Source organism: Bactrocera dorsalis, chromosome 5 (assembly GCF_023373825.1).
Source record: "Bactrocera dorsalis isolate Fly_Bdor chromosome 5, ASM2337382v1, whole genome shotgun sequence".
NCBI classification, from domain to species: Eukaryota; Metazoa; Arthropoda; class Insecta; order Diptera; family Tephritidae; genus Bactrocera; species Bactrocera dorsalis.
This window is the reverse complement of record NC_064307.1, coordinates 43,395,809-43,423,055: the sequence shown is the minus strand read 5'-3', so window position 1 is coordinate 43,423,055 and position 27,247 is coordinate 43,395,809. Positions and strand designations below refer to the sequence as shown.

The 27,247-nt window shown below is 40.6% G+C and overlaps 1 protein-coding gene across 4 annotated transcripts in view; it reads left to right on the top strand.

Moving 5' to 3' along the window:
• LOC105229098 (spectrin beta chain, non-erythrocytic 1) overlaps positions 1 to 26,455 on the top strand; it is a 41,845-nt gene extending 15,390 nt beyond the window's left edge. The window contains exons 4-20 of one of the 4 annotated variants that reach the window (XM_049458711.1): positions 7,060 to 7,176; positions 7,265 to 7,527; positions 7,591 to 7,720; positions 8,166 to 8,353; positions 10,429 to 11,208; positions 11,267 to 11,858; positions 11,921 to 12,996; positions 13,059 to 13,205; positions 13,425 to 13,803; positions 13,876 to 14,015; positions 14,075 to 15,685; positions 15,759 to 21,639; positions 21,714 to 21,929; positions 21,992 to 22,133; positions 22,200 to 22,337; positions 25,130 to 25,201; positions 25,412 to 26,455. In XM_049458711.1, coding sequence (XP_049314668.1) covers positions 7,060 to 7,176; positions 7,265 to 7,527; positions 7,591 to 7,720; positions 8,166 to 8,353; positions 10,429 to 11,208; positions 11,267 to 11,858; positions 11,921 to 12,996; positions 13,059 to 13,205; positions 13,425 to 13,803; positions 13,876 to 14,015; positions 14,075 to 15,685; positions 15,759 to 21,639; positions 21,714 to 21,929; positions 21,992 to 22,133; positions 22,200 to 22,337; positions 25,130 to 25,201; positions 25,412 to 25,662 — 12,123 coding nt within the window. In that variant the 3' untranslated portion in view covers positions 25,663 to 26,455. Of the gene's footprint in view, positions 1 to 7,059; positions 7,177 to 7,264; positions 7,528 to 7,590; positions 7,721 to 8,165; positions 8,354 to 10,428; positions 11,209 to 11,266; positions 11,859 to 11,920; positions 12,997 to 13,058; positions 13,206 to 13,424; positions 13,804 to 13,875; positions 14,016 to 14,074; positions 15,686 to 15,758; positions 21,640 to 21,713; positions 21,930 to 21,991; positions 22,134 to 22,199; positions 22,338 to 22,606; positions 23,018 to 25,129; positions 25,202 to 25,411 lie in introns of all 4 variants that reach the window. The other 3 variants (XM_049458710.1, XM_049458709.1, XM_049458712.1) reach the window with 3 other exon arrangements.
• The last annotated feature ends 792 nt before the right edge of the window (positions 26,456 to 27,247 follow it).

Below are 27,247 nucleotides of genomic sequence, written 5' to 3'. Positions count from 1 at the left end.
ACCATAAAGTTACTTTGGGATAGTGTGGATAATGGACAAATCTAAAAGCTTCTACTTCTAGGCAGAAGGGAGCTTAGTAACGTTGTGAGGTTCATCACCTATACTTACACCTTAAAAAAATCAGGAAAAGTGGATTCGACGTTAGAACTTTTTCTATGCGAATGCCCTGCCTACAGCAGACGACGAGACATATACCATGGCTCCCAAAGCTTTAACTTAAAAGACATTGGATAGCTGCTATGGAAAAGAATCAGGTTATCCACTGATTTGCTGGAGAAGATTTAAATTGTTACCACCAATGGAGTACAATGGGCCTAATGCTGGCCTAAATGCGGCCGCCTGCGGTCTGGCGCTCATGCGCCTCTCTTTTCAACCAACAAAAAGTTCAAATTCAGTTGCTTAGTTTCTGCAGAATTAGCATGAAAGATTTGTGGTGGCACTACAGCGGTTGAGAAATTTCTTTTTCAAAGCCAACATTAGTTCCAGTGACAGTAATTAGAAATGTGTAAGCATGGTGAATTGTAAATTAAATTTTAGGCTTACTTTCGTTAACAAATCTTGTACATAGGCTCAGTATACTAAACTCATAAAAATGCGGCGCGGTGTCGCAGTCAAATGCCGTGGTAATTAAATATTTTCTGGGAGTGCGCGAGTGCAGCACAAATTGCTGAAACATTGTGTAGTTCAATGCGACGAAAGATTGAATCGAATGTGAACTTTCGAAAGAAAGGCAAATAAATAAATAGCTGAGACAATGCCAGAGACACATTGTGGCCAAATCAACAAATAAAAGTAAATTAAAGAAATGGCAAATTATGTGTAAGTGGCGCTCACGTACGAACTAGCTGCATATAGTCAATACATCGAGATATATGTTATATATATGTATACAAGTCTATAAATATACATACATATATACGTGTGTACGCGCTCTGTGCTTTGTTGTTCGGGGAAAGGCAACAAACAGCGCGCTTTAAAGCCTACAAAACAAGCAACGCACATTGAATGCAAGCGCAATCTCTGGTGTTAGCTTTGGCGTGACAGCTGCGCGTGCGCATAGCACTTCTCCCAAATGCTGTTAAGTCTTCAAATGTTTAACTTTGGTATATCAATTGGCCTGAGCAATGAACTTGTATGCCACATGCCACGGTGTCGATCTCGCATGCAAGATTTCGTTTCTTTCATGGTTGCCTACGGTAGAAAAGCCGCATCTTTAAAATCGAGAAGAAAGATGTTTTTTAGGCTTGGTGTTTTCAAGAAGAAATATAAGGGATATAAATCATTTTATGTTGTGGCCAAGAACTTAGCTTTATTAGAAAGATAAGGGTTCGCCATTATGCTTCGTATGAAATTTTAACTGAAATGCAGGAAGCTTCAAGAGTTCATAGATGAACTTAATTCAATTTTTGACGATGAAGCACCATCAAATCCAATCCAATCAAAGATCAGTGTTTATTGATGGTATCACGAATTCAATTGAGGTCGGGAAATCGTCCAAAGTTGAATTGAAGCTGTTCGCAAACTGATATTGCAAGATCGTCACGTGATCAAACTAGGTCATAGATCAATCCAGGATGAGTTTCGAGAAGTTCGTTTACAATCAGTGGTTGTTCCGAAACTATTGATGCTGTGCGTGAATTGAAACTGCTAGATCTCATGTGACCTATAGTGAAATTGGCACAACTATGGACATTAGTGGAAATAGTAGCATGACAGCTAATGAATCGTGTATTTACACGTATGAGCCCGAAAGTAAACAGCAGTCGACTGTATGCGTGTTTCAAGATGAGCCGTATCCAACAAAAGTTGTTCGCAAACGAAACACCTTCAAGCTAATGGTTTGCTTTTTTGGAAAAACTGGACATGTCGCAATCATACCACTGAAACATACAAACAGAACAGTAAATTTTGAGTGGTATGCAACAATTTGTTTGCCGAAGACAATATTAGCTCTCAAACTACGCCAGAAACAACTGTAACTTTGAGCACTCAAAACATCGATTTGATGAGTCATCCTCCGTATAGTCTTTACTTGGCATCGAATGACTTCTTTTTATTCCCTTTCGTAAAAAACAAATCAAAGAGACCAACATTTTTGACCCCTGAAGAAGCGGTTGATTCGTTCAGAATGCATTTTTTGGAGACACCTTAATCAGAGTGGCAAAAGTGCTTCGGCAATTGGTTCAGACACGTACAAAGGTATATAGCTTTTAATGAAGAATGTTTTAAAAAATTATAAAGCGTTTTTCGATAATTAAAATTTGTTTCTGTTTTCGAATCCCGAAATATAAAAGGCAATCTACGTGACAGCTATGAAACAGATCAACTCCGAAAAAAGTATAGCCTCATTAAAAATCATTCAAAAATTAAATTTACAGCCAAATTTTCTAAAAATAACTCTACCTGATAATAGCGGTATAAGTCGAAGACTTAAAAGAAATCACGTTTTAGATTTACCTTTTAGGGATTAAGCTTGGTAAATATTGTAAATAAACTCTTAATTATGGAATTTTGAATAGAATAGTAATAGCTGTTCTCACTGGAGTTCAACTATTTATGTTATAATATAATATTTTTGTAACCAATTTACTTATTGTCTAAAGGATAGATTGTAAATAAATAAATCCAAACAAAAAAAATAAATTCATTACAAACACTCATTACCGAAACGGTTTCTGCTAAGTGGTTGAACGACATGCTTGAGGATAGCTTTCAATTTCCATCCAATTGCTTACGGTCTCATAGAAGTAGACTACCAAAAATAATTTGCGACAAGGGATTTTTTTCAAAACATAAACCACGAGACAATTAAAGATAGTTTTTAATAAATTAACTCAGGTCTAGTAAGATACAAGTATAATCGATTAGTTGGATGTGGCTCATTTAGCTATCATTATTATTATGTTTGGATACCGTGGACTGATCTAACCTAACTTAGTTTTGACTAACTTAACCTAACTAACTCGTTTATCGCTTTTCTAGCTCTCCGTTCTATTTATATTTCCTATGCGTTTGAGTGATAGAAAAATTTTCTAATTAAAACGGTTTAACGGTTTGTCAGTAAAGAGTATTTAAACTGCAAATGTTATCAGCCAATTGTTGAATTATTTTGTAGCAGACATGTCTTTAACTTTTCTTGAATCAAGTCCTTGCATTGATATAGTAAATTTTTTTCTATAAAACCGCGTTCGGGTTCTGATCAACTATAGCTCTAAATCCGGTTTCGAATTAGCGGTTTTTAAGGCAAAGTTTTAGAAATCTGAATAATCGGTTGCCAGCGAGATAGTTATATAGTTTTTCAACTCCGAATGATTAATAGAATAAAAATTCCGCTACGTGTTAAATTTCTTTCGGATATCGCAAAAAATTACGAACAAATTTTCAGAATCCCTAAAATACTTCGCCTTAAAGTTCGCTGTCCGAAACCGGTTTTAGACACATAATCTCTTAGGCATAGATGTTCACAATGATCCGTAGAACATTTCTCGCATAGGCGATATTGCCGGTTTTTAGGCTGTCTGTAAATCGACCCGCTCTAATATATATTGATAAATAGTTCTATTATTAATCCTTTCATGACGTAAACTTAAAATAAGTTCAGTTTTTCAAGTAAGTGCTTGTAAAGAGCTAGCTTTTATCTTAAGCTTCTACATAGCATTATCTATTTAAGCATAGAACTGCATCGAAAGAACTAGTTGCACACTAATTCGAAGGCAGCGCGCTTTATAGTATTTGTGGTACATGCATGCTTGCATATTCACGGTTGCCCCATTAAAGTTGGCTTGAGGCAGTGGCGCGTAGCATGCGACACACTTCTTGCCAAGCCGGTCTCCCCCACTTAATCGACACACACACACATACATACATATGTATGCACATAGCTTTATTTTTTTTTTGCTGCTGCACACAGCAATTGTTGCTTCCCAATTGGGTGTGTATGAGTGTGTGGCCCCAATTTGTGCTGCGCTGTCTTGCAACGGATTTTTTACTTAACTTAATCTAATTAAAACAGTGTTTCGATTCGATTCGCGTTTATTGCCGTGTGCTGAGACATTTCGCCGGTTAGCAGTGCAATGCAGAGGGTGAGAGTAGGTACGTGCAAAAATAGGTATGACGATATACATGAATAAATATGTATATACATACTATATGTACATATATTTTTTCCGATTATTACCTGTCGCAATTTGTTATCAAAGCTGATAGTAAAAGTTTGTATGTGTGTTCATGCCTCAACTTGCATGCAATTGTTCACACACATATGTATATGTATGAGTATATACTCACAATATTGCATGTAGTGAAAGTTTTTTCACCTAACGGTTCGTGCATGTATCCGCTGTGTATCACGCTTGCCTTTATGTCTTTTCGGCTGTCTTCTAGCTGTCAACAGCAAGGTGCACCACACCGCTGTCACGTCAGTTTTCACTTTGCATCATTTGCCGCTCATATTTGTATTCATCAAATGTGTGCATTGCATGCATGCATATACATACATGGTAAATATGTATAGAGATATCTACAAATACCGTATATTATCAAGAAAGTATTACCATAAAGTTTTACTTTCAAAAATGAATGAATTGTATGTACATCCAAAGCAAGCGCGATAATTTTTGTGGGAACTACAAGCTAGCCAATTGTAATGAATTGTAGGGCTTAGAGTTTAATTGAAATGTTACCTAATGAATATGTTTATTTATGATCAGTTTCTCAATTTTCCGAATCCAAAGTTAATTTAGACAATCAGCAACAAAATCGTTAGAAAATACCTAATTAAATCCACTGTTAAGTAATCATTATGTGCTCAATTATTGTTTCACTACTTTTTTTTGTAAAAATTACACATAAATAGTTCAACATACTTGTAGATCCATATAGTGATGTCTTTTCAAACACAAAGGCAATTTTTTCGGTATACATATTGTTGATTTCAACGAAATATTAAGTCTTTTCATATTGTATGGAATTAGATTACTCATGTACTACGAGGGCTGCTATATATATTTCTGGCCTAATAATGAAAATGTGAATATTTATCAACGAAAATGGCTTTTTTTTCGTTGGATTTGGCTCGTCTTGGAAGACCCACACGGTCGATTGCTGTTTTGTTTCGGGCTCATACGCATAGATCCATGATTCGTCACCTGTGACGATCTTATAAACGTCTTTTGAAGAACCGCGATCGTATTTTTTCAGTATTTCTTTACACCAATCCACTCGAGCCTTTTTTTGAGCGATTGTCAAATTGTGCGGGATCCAACGAGAACAAACCTTTTTTACGGCCAGGTGTTCATGCAATATCGAATGTATGCTGGTGGGAGAAATGCATAGGCATGCCTCTATCTGAAAGTATGTTACATGACGGTCTTGCATTATCAGTTCACGTACGGCATCGATGTTTTCTGGCACAACGGCTGTTTTTGGACGACCTTCACGGAATTCGTCTTTGAGCGAGCGTCGGACACGATTGAATTCGTTGTACCAGTTTTTCACATTGCTATAGGATGGTGCTTCATAGCCATACAAAGATTTTAGTTCATCGATGCACTCTTGTCGTGATAATCCACGTCGAAAGTTGTGAAAAATGATCGCACGAAAATGTTCACGAGTTAATTCCATTTTTTGGCCGAGATGAATTTTTTAATTCCCTGTAAATAAAACAATTCACGATTAAATGACAAAACGTTCTGAGTGATGTTATGCTAAAAAATGTCACCCTTTCCAATGGAAATGTGAGATTCCACCTGGCAACACTTAGTGTTGCCTAGTCCAGAAATATATATAGCAGCCTATGTATATAATAATTCGGCCGTCAACATCAACAATAAGCTGTTCATTTTGAGAAACTTTGCTTAAAATTATTGACCAAAAAAAAAAGTTATTATTTTATATGCTTATACCTGTATGAATTCAGGTAACGATAGAAGGACTACTAAAAATTTAGATTTTTCGAAAAAAGTTTTTTATTGTAAACAACGACTACGGTTGTATCGAAGCTATAATACCCTTCACATATTCGATCTGTGAAATTTTTTTGGAGATTGTGTTATTGTCTTAGACAGTAATTCATGCTAAATTTCGTATAGATATATCGTCAAATGGAAAAGTTTTTTATCAAGCACTTGATGATCGTTTACTTTGTATGGCAGCTTTATGCTGTAGTGATCCGATAGCGGCGACCTCGACAAATAGGCAGCTTTTTCGGAAGAAAATGACGTCTGTAAAATTTCAGTTCGATATCTCATAAACTAAGAAACTAGTACTCGTACGCGTAGAGGTGTAATCAGACAAGAACGTGGCTAAATCGATTCATCACATCATGACGAACGTCTCCGACGTTTCCCTCTCGATGTTACTAACTTCGGGGCAAACTTAACATACCCTGTTCAGGGTTTAATAAATAATAAATTATTACCTCAACTCTTTTTATAAGCCTCGGTGGAAAATTTCTTCAGTGAATTTTGGTGTTTTCGGCTTCAGCTGATTTTTGAAGCACAATTCTTAACATTGTTTTTGCAAAAGATTCATGTCAATCGCAGCTCCGAAGTGGCTTAGAATATGATTTGATAATCAAGGCTAAAAATTGTGAAATGTCGTTATATGTCAGCCCAAAGGCCGTTTAGGTTTATAACAAAACAAAGTTTTCGGCATTCGATAAAAGTAAGGTCTGAAATTTGGGTAAATAACATCTTGAAAAATTGCATTGCGTCAAAAAAAAAACATTTGGATCTATGTATATCCCTTTTTCCCTTCAATCAATCGCCTAGTGTTAGTATCCAAATTCTTAGCTTTCGTTTATGCGTTTAGACCATTGAATAGAAGTAGACCACCGAAAAGGCTATCGGGGTTGGTGGCAGTCCCATTTTTTAATATTATTCAATATTCAAAAGTGAAGAAGAAAATACATCAATCAATAAAATTTTCAATGCAATATTGATAATATATTTTTTAATAAATTTCACAATATAATTTCGTTTAAATAAGCTGTTCCATCATATGTCTATAGTTATTATTATTTATCTGTACTAATTTGTACATACATTTCGTTTTTTCCAGGTTCGTTTAGAATCGATCGGTGCTGAGGACATTGTCGACGGCAATCCCAGATTGATTTTAGGTTTGATCTGGACCATCATTTTGCGGTTTCAAATACAAGAAATTGAAATTGATGTGGTGAGTGGACACTTGTGTCCAAATTTTATTTTTTTTTACTTTTTATTTCTAAATCTTAATTATATCTCATTAATATTCCCCACAATAGGATGAAGAGAATGAATCATCCGAGAAGCGTTCGGCCAAGGATGCGCTGCTGCTCTGGTGTCAGCGTAAAACACATGGCTACCCTGGTGTCAACATACAAGATTTCACATCGTCCTGGCGTTCAGGTCTGGGCTTCAATGCGCTCATACATTCACATCGACCCGATCTGTTCGAGTACAGCACAATTGTCAATTCGAAGAACTCAAATATTGACAATCTAAATCATGCCTTCGATATGGCCGCGTCGGAGCTGGGTATACCAAGGTAGGTGTACGTTCAAAGAGATGGGAACTTTTAATTTTTGATTTTATTTATTTTATTTTACAGTTTATTGGATGCCGAAGATGTTGACTCGGCGCGTCCCGACGAAAAGTCCATCTTGACCTACGTGGCTTCCTACTATCACACATTTGCTCGCATGAAGAACGAACAAAAGAGCGGTAAACGCATTGCCAATGTAAGTTGAAAGCATCCATTCATAGCTCAGCGACTGACTCAGCTCATAAGCAATACATACATATTGAAACTCAATCCTTTCCTGTGTGCATTGTTTTGCTGCACAACAGTTCTCTGGGCGCAACCCAATACCAATGCAACAAATGTAATAATTAAAAGGTTTTACGCTCTACTTGCTGCCGCTGTGAGGTTCAATGACTAGCCCACAGTGTGTGCATCATACTTACATACATATATACATATACATATGTATACATGTAAGCGACTTTGATTTTTACGCATTTTATTGACATTTGTGAGACGTCACAGCACTTTTGTTCAAACAAACAGTTGTTAGCGCATATTTCTTCAATGAGATTGGAACCAGTTGTTTGCAGACTGCTTTATGTATAATAAATAATTTATGAGTCTATAATTTTGATTTTTTTTTTCAATTTTTTGTTAAGATTGTGGGACAGTTGATGGATGCTGACCGCAAGAAAATCTACTATGAACGTCTCACTACAAATTTGCTGAGTTGGATTAGACAAAAAACGTTGGAACTGCAGCAGCGAGATTTCCCCAACTCATTGGAGGGCATACAACGTGAATTGCTGGCATTCAAGGAATATCGCACGATCGAGAAACCGCCTAAGTAAGTTGAATAATTTTCAGAAAATACCATTTTATAGCAAAAAGAAAAAAAAAAGTAGAAAAATCCTCGAAGTTTTGTTTAAAGCCTAATATACATAGATTTTATATTACGGTATTACTTATGTATATACATATAATACATATGTAGGAATATATGTTGTGCCATATATTGTATATATTTTCCAAATGAGAATCCCACTGATTCATTGTTCATTGATCAAGAATTTCCCAACTAATCGCTGCGTAGTTTGGGTTCAATTGTTTATTCAGAATTATAAGTAATAATTTTTCAAAAGCGACCGCAATAATGCAAGTTTAATACTACTAGACAAAACCAAGGCGAAATCCTGCTTTTGAGGTATAAGAAAATTTTGCTTTTTTAGCCGTTGTCTCTTAGTACTCAATGACAAATAATGCTATAATATTTCAAGAATGAGTCAATCGGAGTCAGCTTAAGACTCCTATATCCTCCCCTATTGCAAGGGACGCTAGAAAAGTAGACCGATAAGGACGTCATATTTTTCCACTCTTTTGTCATTTCTCTTCAGTAAATTTTGCCATTTCATCGTGGAAAGATATACGATACAATAACAAGTCGAAATTATTAAAATTTACTACCAAAATTCTGAGTCAGTATCCTCAACTATAAAAGTGCTACCAATTTATCGTCCTGTCAGATCAACAATTGAGCGTCTAGTGGAAAAAATTTGAATCCACAAGCACAGTACAAAATGTTCCCGTGTCGGTGATACCAAAAAGTGTGAAGAATATTTCCGCTAGCGCATCAATAGAGGAATACCCAAATGAGAGACTACACGTCGTTCTCAAGCTTTGTTCATCTCTGTGACGTCTTTGTGGCGAATTTAGTGAAAAGATCTTAGCCTACGTCCTTTAAAAATCACATTGACGCAAGAACTGAAGCCGCTTGATCACCAGAATCGTCGTACCTTCGTGAATTGAGTGGAGCAACAACTTGAAAATGATCCGGATTTTCAACGAAAAATCATCTTCAGTGATGAGGCTCACTTCTGGCTGAGTAGCTTTGTCAATAAGCAAAATATGCGTTATTAGTCAGGCAGCAATCCTCTCGTACTCCATGAGTCACCATTGTATCTCGAAAAAATTACGGTTTGGTGCGGTTTATGGGCTGGCGGCGTCGTTGAGCCGTACTTCTTCCGTGATAATCAAGACCGGGAATTGCTTTCGTATATATTGTATATAGACGGGCAGGCAGGCGAATATCTCTAAATCGGCACAGCTTATAACGCTGATAATTTATATTTATACTTTATAAAGCCTCCAAAGTTTCCTTCTGGTTCTTACAAACTTCATGGCAATCCAAATACACTCTGTTCAAAATATAAAAAAAGAACATTATCGCTTTAACAGTTATATTGAGATTATATTTAAACTGTTTTGCGCTTCCATAGAAAATTTTAAAATTTTAGGAATCAAAGTGACCCTTTTGGCACAAGGTCTCAAATAGAATGGTCGCAGTATGTAATTTCGACTGGTTATATAGTCAGTTGCTGCTAGATTTATCGCCAAGAGCCGCATAGTTGCATGATAACTAATTTCCGATCGCGAAATTTTTGGATTTTAAAACTGTTCCGTTAAACAGTAACTTCCAACCACATTTTTACCTCTATACAAAAACCTCAACAAGTCTTACAACAAACTTGTTATTCAAAAGGAAAAAACTAGTGAATGTAAAGACATATTTCTACTGAAAATCAATCAGGCACAAGTCGAAAACCCCAAATTGGAAATTCCTAGCTGAGCGAATTCAAGTGAATACAAGGTAGTATGAATGGGTTAGGAGCAGTTTTTTTTTTACATATTTTGTTTCTTTTCCTTATTATTACTGAGCTCATTTTGAACTTTGTTCCTGTGCCGCAAAGAATGAAAAATGTTGCCTACATTTCGGCGCAGTGGTAAAATATATCAAACAAAATTGCATTGGAAATGTTCAATTCATATTTATTTTTTCATTCAACTAAATTTATAACAAGCTCTCTAGTTTAAATTTCGTTATTATATATTTTTTCAATTTCTCTCAATTTGCACACCTTTTAGATATAAGGAACGCAGTGAAATCGAAGCGCTTTACTTCACCATCAACACACTGCTGAAAGCTCTCAATCAACCGCCCTACAATCCACAAGAAGGTCAATTGGTGAACGATATCGAGAAGGCGTGGCAACAGCTCGAATATGCCGAACACAATCGTGAGGTGGCACTACGCGAGGAGCTGTTGCGTCAAGAGAAACTCGAGCAACTCAATTATAAATTTGAAAAGAAATCGGTGTTGCGCGAAGGTTATCTCAAAGAGATGATACAAGTGCTCTCCGATCCGCGCTACCTGCGACAAGTCGATGCGACACTGAAGAAACACGAAGCCATTTCGGCGGATATATTGGCGCGTGTCGAGCGTTTTAACGATCTGACCGCCATGGCCAATGAGTTGGAGCGTGAAAACTATCATGGCAAAGAGCGTGTGAAGCGACGCGAGGCTGAGGTTATGGATAAATGGCGCAAACTATTGGAATTGCTTGAAAATCAACGTTTGAACTTGTCACAAATGAGTACGCTGATGAATTTGTTGCGTGAAATCGCCAGTACGACCGAAGCGATAAAAGAGTTGCAAACACAATTCGCATCCGAAGATGTCGGTCCGCATTTGCTGGGCGTAGAAGAGTTATTGCAAGCGCATTCGTTGCAAGAGCTGCAAGTGAACACTTATGGTGAAACGCTGAAACGTTTCAATCGTCAAGCACAACCGTATAAGACATCCGAACAAAAGGATGCCGCGTTACTCGTGCAGAGACTTGCGGAGCTCGAGGAGGCCTATGCTATGTGAGTATCCAAATTATATTAATGATTCCTTAACTGACTTTACATTGTCCACTTACAGCTTGCTGAAGTTGTGCGCTAAGCGTCGCGCTTACCTGGAAGAGGCGAGAAACTTTTATCATTTCATGGAAGATTACGACAACGAAGAAGGTTGGTTGGTAGACAAGCAACGCATCTGCAAGACCGGTATTACAGCAAAGGATTTGCGTGCCGTACTTTCGCTACAGCAGAAACACAAAGCGCTTGAGGATGAAATCAAAGTGCGCAAACCGAAGTCCACACAAATGTTGGACGCAGCCAAGAAGCTCATTGCCGAGAAACATCCACGTTCGTCCGACATCAAGAGTCGCATTGAGTCCTTGGCCGAACACTGGAAGGCTTTGGAAGAGTTAGTGGAATTGCGGCGACGTCAGCTGGAAGATGCGGCTGAAGCATACCAATTCTACACAGACGCCAACGAGGCTGAGTCGTGGTTAAATGAGAAAATGGCGCTAGTGAAGTCAAACGACTACGGTAATGACGAACCTTCTGCACAGGCGCTGTTACAGCGACACCGTGATTTGCAAGGCGAATTGAATGCTTACTCCGGCGATATACTTAACTTGAACCAACAGGCCGAGAAGCTTATCAAAGCTGGCATCTGCACGCTTGAGGTAAGTAATAGTTTAGTATTTGGAGATTACAAAAATAACAACAACTATTCTTATATGTATAGCTCTCAGCAGCCGAGCCTGAAATGCCCGAAATCGAGCAGGAGGAATGGGTTAACGAGACACGACTCGTGCCCAAAGAAGTGTGGGAAGACGAATGGGTGGAGAAGTTGGAACACAAAAAAGTTACCGAAATGAAAATGCTGCCACATGTGCGTTCAATGTTCCCCTTCGAGGGTCAAGGTATGAAAATGGACAAGGGTGAGGTGATGTTGCTCAAGTCGAAAACGAACGATGATTGGTGGTGCGTGCGCAAAGAGAACGGTTTGGAAGGTTTCGTGCCGGCCAACTATGTGCGTGAAATCGAACCACGTGCCGTACCGTGCATTGTGCCGAAAGCAGAGAAAGTCAAAACACTACAAAAAGTGAAGAAGACGATCTTAGTGCGTCAAGTGGTGCCCGTGAAACGCATCAAACCAGCTGCCGTGCCGCCCAAACCACTCGTGAAGCGACGCATCTCCTCCAACAGTATTAATGAAAATGCCGACAGTGTGGAGAAACGTCAAAAACGCATTAACAGCACATACGACGAACTACAAGATACAGCGCAGAAGCGGCATGCATTACTCGAAGACTCAATACATCTCTTCGGTTTCTATCGTGAATGTGATGATTTCGAGAAATGGATGAAAGAGAAGGAGCGCATCATCAACTCCGATGATGGCGAAGGTGTGGAGAATGCAAAACGTAAATTCGAAAAATTCCTTACTGATCTGTCAGCGGCCTCGAAGCGTATTGAAGAGATCGATGGCGCTGTTGACAACTTCCGCCGTCAAGGTCACTCACAGTTGGACAAAATCATTGCACGTCAACGTCAGATACATCAAATCTGGCAGCGTCTTAACAACGCGAAGGCGCAACGTGAGAAGAGTCTCGAAGGCGCCTCCAGTGTGGACTTGTTCAATCGCACATGTGATGAGGCTAAGATTTGGATGAACGAAAAGATGTTGCAGCTGGATACGGCGGTAATCAGTCCTGACCTCAAAACGGTACAGGCACTGCAGCGACGTCATCAGAATTTGGAGCGCGAATTGGCGCCCGTCGAGGAGAAGGTGAACCGCGTCAACTATTTGGGCAATTCGTAAGTTCTTTGCAGGAAATATTGTAAAAATTTCTTCTATAATTGTGTTTTTTTTATTTTAGTGTAAAGAATGCCTACCCAGCCGAACGAAATAATGTGACAGCACGACAACAAGAGGTGTTGGATATGTGGAAACAGGTTCATGGCAAAGGCAGTGAACTGCGTGCGCGCATTGAGAGCGCTGTCGGACAGCAAATATTCAATAACAGGTATAGAAGTCTTTGACATTTCCAGCTCAAAAAGAAATATGTATTTGTTTCTTATGCGCATAACCTCCAAATTTTTGCGGAATTCTCGACAATACTGTTTTCTCTTCTTCAACAGTTTATGACCTAAAAATTCGATTCGATTCGATTATTCTGTGCATATTAATTATATTTTAATTTTTATGATTTCTGATCCGAATTTTTCTTCCTTTTTCCATCCAGTGCCAAAACCTTGCTTGCTTGGATCGATTCGGTTAAGGATCAATTGAACGCCGACGAGTCAGCGCGTGATGTTGAAACAGCTAACAATCTCTTGAAAAAGCACAACGATCTTGGCGATGATATTAAAGCACACGACAACGAATTTGTCGAGGTCATTAATTTAGGCAAACAACTATCCGATGGAAAACCGCATATGGAAGAAACCGTTAAGATTATTGAGCGTTTGAGGGCAGAACAAGACGCTATACATCGCGGTTGGGTGGAGAAGCAGAAGTGGTTGCAGCAATGCGTTGAACTACAAATATTCAATCGCGAAGCAGATAAGATCGATGCCACCACAAAGAGTCACGAAGCTTTCCTCGAATATAACAATTTGGGTGTAAGTTGGAGATACAGAATACATAATTTTTTAAAGTACTCCAGTACATTTATTAATGGTTTTCGTTTCCAGAATTCGCTCGATGAAGTGGAAGCTATACTGAAGCGACATCTTGACTTTGAGAAGAGCTTAATGGCACAGGATAAAATTCTTAAAGGTTTCTCCGACAATGCCGATAAACTAATTGTCAACGATCACTATGATAAAAAATAGTAAATTAACGAAATAACAACAACAATTATGGAAATGAAATATTATTTCTTTCTTACAGCATTGACGATAGACGCAATCAAGTTTTGGGCAAGAGGAAGGCGGTCGAGGATCGCGCTTTCGAACGCAAACGTTCGCTACAAGCTTCGAAGGATTACCACAAATTCGCCGCAGAGGCTGACGATCTCGCCGCTTGGCTGAGTGATAAAACCAAAATCGCCGGCGATGAGAGTTATCGCGATCTTAGCAATTTACCGCGTAAACTGCAGAAACATAAAGCTTTCGAGCGTGAGCTACGCGCCAACGAGGGTCAATTGCGTAATGTGAATAAGGCTGGACAGGCCTTGATTGCGGCAAATAATCGTACGCCTGCTGTGGAAAATAGAATGGTGGACTTGAATCAGAAATGGAAAGATCTACTGCTGCTCTCCGAAGATAAGGGACGCAAGCTGGAGCAAGCAGTGTCACAGCGCGAACACAATCGCGCCATCGATGATGCCAAACAGAAGGTCGACGAATTGGATGCCGCCCTCAAGAGTAAAGATGTTGGTAACGATTTGCGTAGCTGCAAGGATTTGATCAACAAGCATCAGCTACTCGAATCTGAGATAACGGTGTGGGAGCAAAAGATCGTCGAACTTGTCAGTACCGGCGATGAAATGGCGCATGAGGGTCACTTTAATGCCGTGCACATCAAGGACGAAACAAAGGATATACAAAATCGTTTCAAATTATTACGCGGACCAGTACAAAAGCGGCGTGAAGAACTCGAAGAGAGCTTAAACTATCATAAGTTCGTCTTTGAATTGGATACTGAATTCCAATGGATCAATGATCATATGCCAGCGGCTAAATCAAAGGAGTTGGGACAAAATCTGCATCAAGCACAGACGCTATCGAAGAAACATAAAAAACTCGAAGCCGAAATTAAGGGACATCAGCCGATGATCAACAAAGCTTTGCAAGCGGGACAAGCGCTTATTGCACAAAAACATCCCGAAAAAGAGAAGGTGAGCGCATTGTGCGGCAAGTTGGAAGATGCTTGGGCCGATTTGGAGAGCAATTCGAATGATCGCAGTAAGAAGCTGGAGATGTCATTGAAGGCGCAGCAGTACTTGTCCGACGCCGGTGAGATTGAGTCATGGTTGGGTGAGAGAAGCAATGCATTGCGCTCCACCGAGTATGGGCGTGATCGCGATTCCGCAGCTAAATTGCTGACCAAACACAAGACAATCGAACTGGAGCTGGACACGTACTCTGGCATTGTTACCGAAATGGGGCATAATTGTGCCGCCATGGTAGCCGCCGGACATCCGGACAGTAAAATTCTTGCTGCGAAACAACAACTAATCGAGAAAATGTTGAAATCCCTACACAAATTGGCTTCACAACGGCAAATGCGTCTGATGGAGAGTCTGTACATGCACGAATATTTCTTGGAATCGGATGAAGTGGAGCAATGGATAAGGGAACAAGAACAAGCAGCATCATCCGAAGACTACGGACAAGATTACGAACATCTGCAGTTGCTGCAAAATAAGTTTGATGACTTAAAGCATCGTGTTGAAGTGGGTTCCGATCGTGTGAATCAATGCGAAGTATTGGCGAAGAAACTTATCGATACCGAGAGCTCCTACGCCAACGATGTGGAGAAACGCCAGGAACAATTGAGGTGAGTAAAAGTAGTAAAATTGAAACACGAATAATTTTTCAAATTTGTAACATTTTTTGTTGCTCCTTTACAGAGATTCCTGGGAGAACCTTTTGCAATTATTAAATCAACGCGAGCAAAAGTTGCACGCCGCCGGTGAAATACATCGTTTCCATCGTGATGTTGCCGAAGCGCTCTTCCGCATACAGGACAAAAATGCTGCGCTCTCCTCAGAGCTTGGCAAAGATTTGAACTCAGCTTTGGCGCTGCTGCGCAAACATGAAGGTTTCGAGAATGACCTCGTCGCATTGGAAGCACAATTGCAGGTATTAGTTGAAGACTCGGTACGTCTACAAGCGAAATATCCTTCGAACGCGGCAGCTATTGCACAGAAACAGGATAAAGTTGTCGCGGCTTGGAATGACTTGAAAGAACGTTCCGGTGCGCGCAGCGATCGTTTAGCCGCGAGCTCGGATTTGCAATCCTTCCTAACCGATGTGCGCGATATAATGTCATGGTCGTCGAATTTGCGCGCGGCGCTACAAGCTGAAGAGCATGTCAGCGACGCCGCTGGCGCCACAGCATTGAAGATCCAACATGATGCTATTTATGGTGAAATTGAGGCGCGTGAAGATAAATTCCGTTACTTGAATGAATTGAGCGATTCAATGGTGCAGACAGGGCATTATGCTGCCGCCGAAGTTGAGGAGAAATGTTCAGCCATGTTGGACGAACGTCAAAAATTGCATGCCGCTTGGAATAAGAAAAAGATTATGTTGGAACAGAAAATCGATTTGTTCTGCTTCCTGCGCGATGCCAAACAAATCGACAATCTTTCGAGTTCACAACAAGCCGCACTCAGTAGTTCCGATTTCGGTCAAACCGTCGAGGATGTGCAGAACCAGATAAAGAAACACGACGAATTCGAGCGACTTATACAGACCCAAGAGGATAAGGTGGCCTTATTGCAGGAACATGGACGTAAATTGATCGAGCAACGTCATTACGACAGCGCAAACATCCAAACCATCTTACAAGGTGTGTTGGCGCGTAGACAGAAGGTGAAAGATCTCTGCGCAGTGCGTCGTTACAAACTGGAAGATGCACTTCTGTATGCACAGTTCGTGCGCGATTGTGCCGAGGCTGAATCGTGGATAAACGAGAAGAAAAAGAAACTGGAGGCGGATGGCGCCGGTTACGCAGAAGTGTCCAACTTGGATGAGAAGATAAAGAAATTGCAAAAACACCAAGCATTCCAAGCCGAAGTTGCGGCCAACCAGGGACGCATACAAGAGATACAAGAAACTGGTTTAATCCTCTTGACGAAGCAACACGAATCTTCGAAGGAGATAAAACTAGCCGTGGAACGTGTAGTTGCCGCTTGGAAGAGTCTACTCGAAGAGTTGGACAACCGCGGACGCGGTCTCGATGAAGCACAGGACATACTCGAGTTCAACAATCAGTTAGACAAGATTTCTGCTTGGATACGTGATAAGGAAATGATGATACAAGCCAGTGACACTGGTCGCGATTTGGAGCACTGTAATGCGCTCACACGCAAATTGGACGATGTTGATTCCGATATGCGCGTCGACGATCAACGTGTCAAGCACATCAACAACTTGGCTGATAAGCTTATCAACCAAGGCGAAGTACCAGCCGAAACGAAGAATATTGATAAACGTCGTCGCGATTTCAATAGCAAGTGGCGTGACCTACAAGGTGCACTCAGCGCTTACCGCGCGCTACTTGGCGAAGCAAATGAAATTCACGTCTTCAACCGCGATGTCGACGATACAGCCGATCGTATTGCCGAAAAAGCATTGGCCATGAGCTCTGATGACACTGGACGCGATTTGGCAGCCGTCGAGACGTTGATACGTCGAGAAGATGCATTAGAGCGTGACATGTCGGCGGTTAAACAAAAGATAGGTGAACACGAGCTTGTTGCGAAGACGCTGCTCAAACGATATCCTGATCGCTCGAAGGTTATTGAACATAAAATCGATGAATTGCGCGCATCTTGGCAAAACCTTGAAGATTTATCTGTCAAACGACGCTCCATACTCAATGACGCCTATCTGGTGCACAAATTCGTATCCGACGTAAAAGAGTTGGAGCTTTGGGTTAACGACATGATCAAAAAGATGAACGCCGCTCAAGCGCCGATGACTATAAGTGATTGTGAGACACAGCTGGAGTTACATCAAGAACGCAAAGTAGAGATCGATGGACGTGACAAGGCCTTCAAAGATTTGAAGGCGCATGGTGAAACACTCAGCGGTATGGAGAAACCTGCTAATGTCAAGCAATACTTAACGACTCTGGAGGAGCTACATAAGACATTGCACGAAGCATGGAATGAACGCGCCAGAGATTTAACGGAGGCACATCAACTGCACTTGTTCAAAGCACAGGTGGAGCAAGTCGAGATCTGGTTGGCCAACAAAGAAGCCTTCCTCAACAATGACGATTTGGGTGATTCATATCCCGCAGTAGAGCGTCTGATCAAGAAGCATGATGCATTTGAAAAGCTATTGGACTCAGATAACGTATCGGAATTGCAAAACTTTGCACAAAGCATTTTGGAGGGTGATCCGAAAGACGGTGATGTGATTAGAGAAAAGTTGAACTATATCTTGCGTCGTAAGGAGAAGCTTAATGCCTTGTCACTGGAACGTAAACAGAAGTTGTTGCAGTCGCTACAATTACACGAATTCCTACGCAGTCTCTACGAAATCGATCGTTGGTTGGTGCAAAAGATGCAAGTGGCTTTGGACGAGAACTATCGCGAGCCGAACAACTTGCAGAGTAAAATACAAAAGCACACCACATTCGATAGTGAGCTGTTAACGAATACATCACGTGTACAGGAGGTAATTAACGAGGGTGAGCGTCTCATCCGAGATGAACATTTTGCCAAGGAGGAAATCGCCCAACAACTCAAAATGCTGGAAAGTGATTGGAATAAATTGAAGGCCGCATCCAAGGAGAAGAGAGAGAAACTTAATCAAGCCTACGAGGCGCAAGCCTTCAATCGCAGTCTCGACGAATTCAATAACTGGATGGACGAAGTTGAGTCACATTTGTCGAGTGAAGATTACGGCAAGGATTTGGCCACTGTTAATCATTTGATTAAGAAACACGAACGTCTCGAAGCCGATGTCACACACCACAACGAGTTGGCCGATCAAATCAAAGAAACCGATGAGAAATTCTTCCAAGCCGATCACTTCCTTAAGGACGAAATACATGATCGCGCAATGACAGCCATCAAACGTTATCGTACATTACACGAACCCATAGCCATACGTCGTGAAAATCTCGAAGATTCCTTGAGTCTGCAACAATTCTTGCGTGATGCTGAAGACGAACTGCAATGGCTTACTGAGAAGGAGGCTATCGCCAATTCACAAGATTTGGGTAGCAGTCTGATAGCGGTGCAAGTGCTACAGAAGAAGCATCAAGGACTTGAGGCAGAAATACTTTCACAAGAACCACTAATTAAGGCGTTACTACAACGGGGTCAGCAAATGATACGCGATGATCATTTCGCTAGCGAGCAGGTGCAGTACAAATGCGACTTGTTGCAGAAGAAACTCGTCAATCTACGAGACATGGCCAGTATACGCCGTTTGCGTCTATTAGACGCCGTGGAAAGTCAAATGTTTTATGTCGAAGCAAACGAGGCGGAAGCTTGGATTCGTGAAAAGCGCCCCATACTTGCTTCTAGCGATTACGGACGCGATGAAACTTCCGTGCAGTCACATCAGAAGAAGCTCGAAGTTCTGCAACGCGAGCTGATCGCATTTAAGGCTTCGATTGAGAAGGTCAGCAAGCTGGCGCATGGTTTAGTCGAACGTAATCACTTCGATAGCGCCAATATAACCACAAAGAATGACACAGTGAATAAACAATACGAGGAATTACTGCGTCTGGCTAAAGATCGTGAAGTCCGTTTAAGCGAAAGCAAGAAGTTGTTCGAGTACATACGCGAGGCTGAAGATTTGCACGAATGGATTGCCGATCAAATGGCAGTTACGGCTTCTGAGGATTATGGCGAGGATGTGGAGCACGTGGAACAGTTGATACTGGTCTTTGAGTCCTTCGTGTCCAATTTGAATGCAAACGGTGCACGTGTACAAGCATGTCTTGATCACGCCGATGAACTTATTAAAGAAAATAATCCATACCGTGCTTCGATCAAAACCAAGCGAGATGAGACCAAACAACTGTGGGAAGAATTGAAGGATCTAGTCAATGCACGTCAAGATGCGCTGGCCGGTGCGAAGCAAGTGCATGTCTACGATCGGGTTGCCGATGAAACGATTTCACTTATTAACGAGAAAGAGGCTTCACTTATCTCCGAAGATTACGGCCAAGATTTGGAGAGCATACAAGCTTTGAGTCGCAAACACTCTGTTTTCGAAGGAGAACTTATCGCCATTAAGGAACAGGTCGATGCCGTGCTAATCGAAGCAACGAAGTTGGGCGAAATCTATCCCGACGCCAAGGAACATATCGAAGTCAAGCGCGACGAGACTGTCGAAGCTTGGTCCGATCTAAAGGAGAAGACAAATGCACGCAAAGAAAAATTACAACAAGCCGAACACTTGCAGTCATACTTTGATGAGTATCGCGATTTGATTGCCTGGATCAATGAAATGTTGGCGAAGATCACAGCGCCAGATTTGGCGACGACAGTGGCGGGCGCCGAGTCGTTGTTGGCCAGCGTGAAAGAGCATCATGCCGAGATACATGCACGCGATGAGACTTTCGCCAACTTCACAGCTAACGGACAGAAATTAATTAATGAGAAACATTTCCTTGCGCATGAGATCGAGGAGAAGATACAAGTGCTGCAACAGCGCCATGAACTTCTGAAGAATACGCTGCAGCAACGCAAGGAAATTTACGAACTCAATTTGGACACACAGATCTTCCTCAAAGACGCTGAGATACTCGAGAACTGGATAATCAGTCGCGAACCATTGCTGAAGGATGCCAAACTGGGCGACTCCATACCGCAGGTTGAAGATTTGTTGCGTCGTCATCAGGACTTCGAGAAGACGGTAGCCGCACAGGAAGAGAAATTCCAAGCCATCAAGCGTATTACATTGCTAGAGCAACGTTTCCGCAAACAAGTCGAAAGCGAGAAACTAGCCAAACAGAAAGAGAAAGAACGCTTAGAGAAGGAACGTCTAGAGATGTTGAAACAAAAGGAATTGCAACGACTAAACGATGAGCGCCGACGCGCCGAAAAGCAATTGGAGAATCGTCAAAATGCCGCGGCACAAGAGAAGACACCCATCTTCTCATCGCCCATGGTCACCGTGAACACTAACAATGCGCCGCAATCACCAGCCGTTGCTGTTACAACACCTTTGCGTTCACCCTTCGACGAGGATCAGTACTCACTGCAGAAGAGCAGCTCCAGCAGCATGTTCGGCGATCGCTTACGTCGCGGCTCCGACACAAATGTTAAACGCGCCGAAAGCATGAAAGTGCAACAGAAGCCACCGAAGCGTACACCATCGTTCACCACACGTCGACGTGCACAATCGTTCCGCAAGAATCAGAAGGGCGAAGGTTTCGATCTACCACCAGTCGAAATACAAGGCATGCTGGAACGCAAGCATGGCCTACAATCCGGTGGTAAGAAGGCGCCCGTACGCTCGTGGAAACAATTCCATACAGTGCTGTGTGGCCAACTGCTGTGCTTCTTCAAAGATGAAAACGACTTTCTGCAACAGAAGACCGCTAATGCGCCCGTCAACATACTCGGCGCCAAGTGTGAACGTGCCGAAGACTACACGAAGAAGAAGTATGTGTTCAGGCTAAAACTGCCCGATGGTTCTGAATTCCTCTTCGAGGCGCCATCATTGGAAATCATGAACGACTGGGTGCGTAAGATATCCTTCCATGCTAGTCTGCCACCAAATCTACAACTGCTGAGTTACGACGAATCCATGAAGGTATGTGCAAGCACCTTTTTACAGCGATATTTATTAACAATAATTTGCTATTTTTTATACTTTCATTTCCACAGCAACAGTCTAACAGTTTCCCAGACATCAAAATCGCTAGCGCTCAGATCGAGTCGCCGGTCAGTTCGCGCACTTCATCGCCCGACTCCCAACGACGTGCCATCTCGCGCAATGATTCGATTAATAGCGGTGTGTCCACCAGTTCGGCGACGCCGCAAATGAATTTCCTGCAAAAACAAATGCAACAACAGCAGCTGCAACAGCAACTACAGCAAAGGGTATGTACCAGAAATACACGGGATGAAATTTTAAATTTTAACTTTGATCATATGCCCCGCAGACGTCACCATCCTCACCAACGGCACCATTCGGTTTCGAGCAGAAGCCACCAATACCACCACGCGGTGCGCCACCACCAGTACCGAACCGTCAGAGCACCGAGAATCTGGTGGTGCTGCGAAATCGCAACAACTCCAGTAACGGTGAGTTGTTGTTGTAATTTTTAACAGAATGTGGTATGTAATGGTGTCTATTTTCTTCTTTAATAGATTTAAGCGAATCCAGCCTCGGCAGCAGCTCTTCACGTTTGCAATCCGCCACGCTACCCGCAGGCTTTACGGGCATACAAAACGGCTCAAATGACGACAGCGTTGTGCTCAAGCGCAACAGTGAGGCTAGACAATCAGGTACCTAAGCGTAAACTATTATAAATTATTTCCACAACCCGTACATGTCCTCATCCAATTTTTTTTAATATATACATTATGTTTTTTAATGAAAACTTAATTGTCCCTTGTCTCCAGTATTATGAATAGTACCGTTTATATATGAGAAAAATTATCCTATAATTAATTTATGTACAATATATGTAAATCAATTCATTCATGCGTTCATTCTTAAACGATTCACCCCAAAACCAAAAAACAACAACAACAACAATAAATACGAATATTAGAAAATCCTCCACCTTTGCCTACAACCATGCCACCTGTAGGAAGCGCCCATGCTCACCATCCGCAAATACAACAACGCATAAACGCCTTGAATGCAGCCGCTATGCAGCAACCACAACAACAGCAACAGCATCATCAACACCACCATCACCAACAACAGTCGGAGCTGCACCATTCACCGAGCAATTATATGCGCAGTCAACAGCAGCTCATGTCGCGCACGCCCGTGGCCGGCGGCCGCACAGATGCCTCACGCAAATTCATTGAGGTCGAGTCTAGCGGTATTGGTAGCTCGCCAACGGTCACCGCAGCCAAGCGCACAGTGCACACAACAATTTCGACCAGCTCGAATTCAAGTGGCGGCAGCAGCAGCAACACCAACGCGAGTGTCAACAATAATAACAACAACAACGGTAAACATATGTTGCATACGAACCATACGGGTTCGAATGTATTATCGACAACAACAACAACAACTACTACTACAACGACGTCTAGTCGCACTGTGTGGCATTTCACAACCGATAACAACTCCATAAATAACCCGAGTTACATGGGCTTGAACAATAACGATGGAACCGGTTAGCAGTTACTCACTCTCATCCATTATTTACACACTAGCACTCATATACATACACTCTCTTTGACCGCTAACACAACTTAACCGCATCTCAAATTCGTATTCCTATTTGCTTTCGTTCGTGTTTTATAAGAATGATTTTTAATTTTAGTTTTTTTTCATTAATTTATGTTGCATAGGCACTCATGTATTTGGTTTGAATGGTGTTCGAGGTGTAGGCACAAATTTGTTGAAGGAGATATGTAGGTGCTTTCTTGCTCTTACTTGATTTTTTTCCTACTATGAGCAAAAAATAGTAAGACTTTGTTCATGATTTTAAAATTCTTAGTTTATTCTTGAAAATCTACGTTGTCCCCCTCAAAGTAATCCCACTTGACCCTAATACTTTACGCACATATGTACATATGTCACTGACAGTCATGCCACTCTAGAAAAAAATATTTCGACGAATTGGTTTTCTAGCGAAATTTAAATTAAAAAGTCTTAATATTTTTTGCCCATAGTAGTATTCTATATTCTAGCATGATAGCTTACTTATTAACTTACAAATAATTTATGACAATTAAATTAATAAATTGTAAGTAAAATAGTGGAAATTGAAAAAAAGCTTGAAAAGTTTACATTATTGAATAGCAACTGATTGAAGTGCTTGGAAAATTTTAGATCCATACTTAACATAGGAGTTTTAGCCTGCTCAAGACTGGTATCTCAACTACTCGGCTGGCCGGAGACTTAATTCTGGTACCACGGGAAGCAATAACCCTTGAACTTCGCTCCAACTTGCTCATGCGGACTAAATATCCAAACGCGGGAAGAACTGACACTTGTCAGTTGAATGTGGATTTGGATTTGGATTGCAACCGAGTGCCGAACCCAAATTATGGCAGAAGTTTTCGATGGGCTTCGAACCCTACCAAGATGGTTCGTGCGTCTATTCCACACTGCCAATTTCAAAGCGCTAAACAACGAATTGATTTGATCCACTGTGCTGTAGAGCGCCGTGGGGTAAGGCTGTCGTCAGAAGGTACCCACGTTAAACACACCGGACGTTGACCAAGTGAAACCTCGGTCGTGAGGACAGCTCAAACCCTAGTCTAGTTATGACAGTTAAGTCGACGCAAAAGTAATATGCCCGAATTTTGCCAAAAAATATATGGGTATTCAAGTTCTAAGTTCCAAAAAAATAATAATATAGCATTGGCGAATATCGTATATATCGTATCTAAAATAAACATCTTTTAGCAAGTTAAAAATATTTTCCTGATTCAGTGAAAGCTTACGTTGAGTCGCTGAAATCTCTGGAAATCGATCTCGAGAAGTCTTAAGAAGTTAAGGAGCTTATAACTGATTTCTATTTCCGTTCTTTAATGCCTTTTTTTATTTATGAAATTCCAAAAGCTGGTAGTTTATCATGTTATCTATGTGAGGTAGCCGTTTTCGGAGCACTTGGGCGTGGCTAAACAAAACTCGTCGCGAGACTATTTTGACTCATTACATAACTGAGTAATCGCTCTTTGATTTCCCTTACAACAACAAAAATTTAATAATTTGTCTAAAATCCGTGGAGCGTTACAGTCAAAACAAAACAACGAGTTCTGTTCAACATAAAATTTTGAAATTATATAGTAGATGTCTACGGCTTACTGTCTACACGATATAAATATTATCTTGCGAAATAAAAAGTACCATATTTATAGCCTGCTTCAGATTATTTAATAAAAATAAACAAAGTCACAGGCACTTTTGAAGAAGTATCTACCTCCTGCAGAATTCTAATACATATTTTCCTAAATTATACGTTTTTCCAATGTATGTATAATACGCATGTGTATGTATGTATGCAAAGTGAATTTATTTAATTTTTAAGCAAATCATGTACATACTATATGTACTCTTTGTATTTATGTATGTGTGTATATTATTTCTTGCATGTCTTTTACTTCAGGACCAGCGTTTAAGTCGGTTAAACTCAGCCGTTCTTATTTGCGCACTAGTCTGCAGAGTAACTATGGTTTTGGTAAAGCTTAGCTCTTGATTTAAACACTTTTAAAATCGTTTGCTAGAGTCTTTAGTAAGCTGTGTGCGCTTCTCTTATCGTTTCTACGCTTTCTTTATATTAATGCATGGATTTTGCTTGAACTTTCTGCTTTTCTTTTTATACAACTACCACACTTTCAATGTACTAATGTTGTATTTGTGTTTTTTTTCTTTTTGTTTATTTTCTCAGGTTGGGGCACATCACGCTTCGAAGGTAATCGGCCAGTTTCATTGCAACCGGACTCCATAAGCTTCTCGCGTGTTTCGGCGGAAAGTTCCAGCGAGAGCGAAGCGCAATCAATCTCCTCCGTATCCGGCGTTAAGGGCAGCAAAAGCAAAGAGGAACGACGCAGCGGTATGTTCCGCATATTCGGCCGCAAAGGTGGCGACAAGGAAAAAGAAAAGGATAAACGTCGCTCCAATCAGGCGCCATGGAATTAAACGAATAATTTCACAAAAGTAAAACAATTGTAAATTATATGCAAAATGCATGAAACGAACGAGCGTTACATTAACTACACACACACACACACCCATCTATGCATATATACAGACAACAGTAACGAGCGAAAGAAAAATTATGAATAATTATAAATTGGTAGCAATTGCATACATACAGATTTATGTGCGCATGCGCAGCTCCAACCGGCATTAATATGCAATATACAATAGTAAATGGAAACTCCGTGCAAACATACTTGTGTGTGTGTGTATGTTTGTATTTGTATTTGATGATATGGCCGAGTTAACCAGTTTTGCCGGTGGAAGAAGAGAAAATTTATTTATTTTATAACTTTAACTTTTATGAAAAAATATTAACGTTGTTATTTTATATATATATACATACATACCACTTACATACTACATATATATATATATTTTCTAATTAATAAACCCTTTTAAGTCAGCAAGTTTTCTATTATTCTATTATTAAAAGTATGCAAAAACAAAAATGTCTAAAAAATTTCTAATTTAGTTGAAAATACATACATAAATACGTTGTCGTATTGTACACTTGTTTCGCACTTTGGCTATCCACTTAGTAAAAAGCGTAATTTCCGCAAGAAAACAAAAAAAAAATCTAAGAATTCTATGAAACGTGTTTAGTATAAAGTACATTACATTTACATGTATTGCTTGTAAAAGTTTAAATATTTCATATAAGCCACTTAAATGTCGATTATTTATGTTTGAGAGAAATATACACACATTTGAAAACGTATTGTAATTTAAATCACCAGCATTAATTATTATTTGTTCATCAAAGCAAAGCCGTAAAGCGTGAATTCCACTTTTTAGTAAACGGTTAAATGTGCGATTCCTACAATTCTTTGGCATAACGGTACAAATAAGTACGAGGAAGCAACTAACGGATGACCAATTCAATAGCCTTTTTTGACGGATCATACGTGAATCGTGCCAAGCTGGCATGTTACTTTTGTTCAGTATTTTTTGACATTTTTTCATAGAAAGACTTACGCCTGAGCAACGTTTACAAATAGTTTAACTTTATTACGAAAATTCACATTCTGTACAGAATATGTTTTGCGCGCTTCGCTCAACTCATGATCAACATAATCGGCCTACTGAGCGCACTACTCACAACGCCATCACCCATCTTGAGACCCAGCATTTACTATTGGATATTACTTGACCGAATGGACCAGGTTTAGCACACAGTGAATAATATATAGCAGCCCTAGCAGAGAGTGTACACGAAGACCGTGGAGAGTCGATTCGCAATCACTGGGACTGACGTATAGAACGACTTGGCGCATTTTACGCCGAGATCTTAAGTTGGAAGCGTACAAAATACAGCTTGAACTGAAGACGTTCAACCTTCCCAAGCGACATTGCTTCGCTCTATGGGCTCTAGAAAAGTTCCAAGAATATCCGACGTTTTCGAGCCATATTTTGTTCCGCGATGAGGCCCATTTCGGCGACATTTGGTTTCACCAAGACGACGTCACGTCCCACATATCGCATCAATCAATGGAGAGCAGATAATTTCACGTTTTAGGCCGGT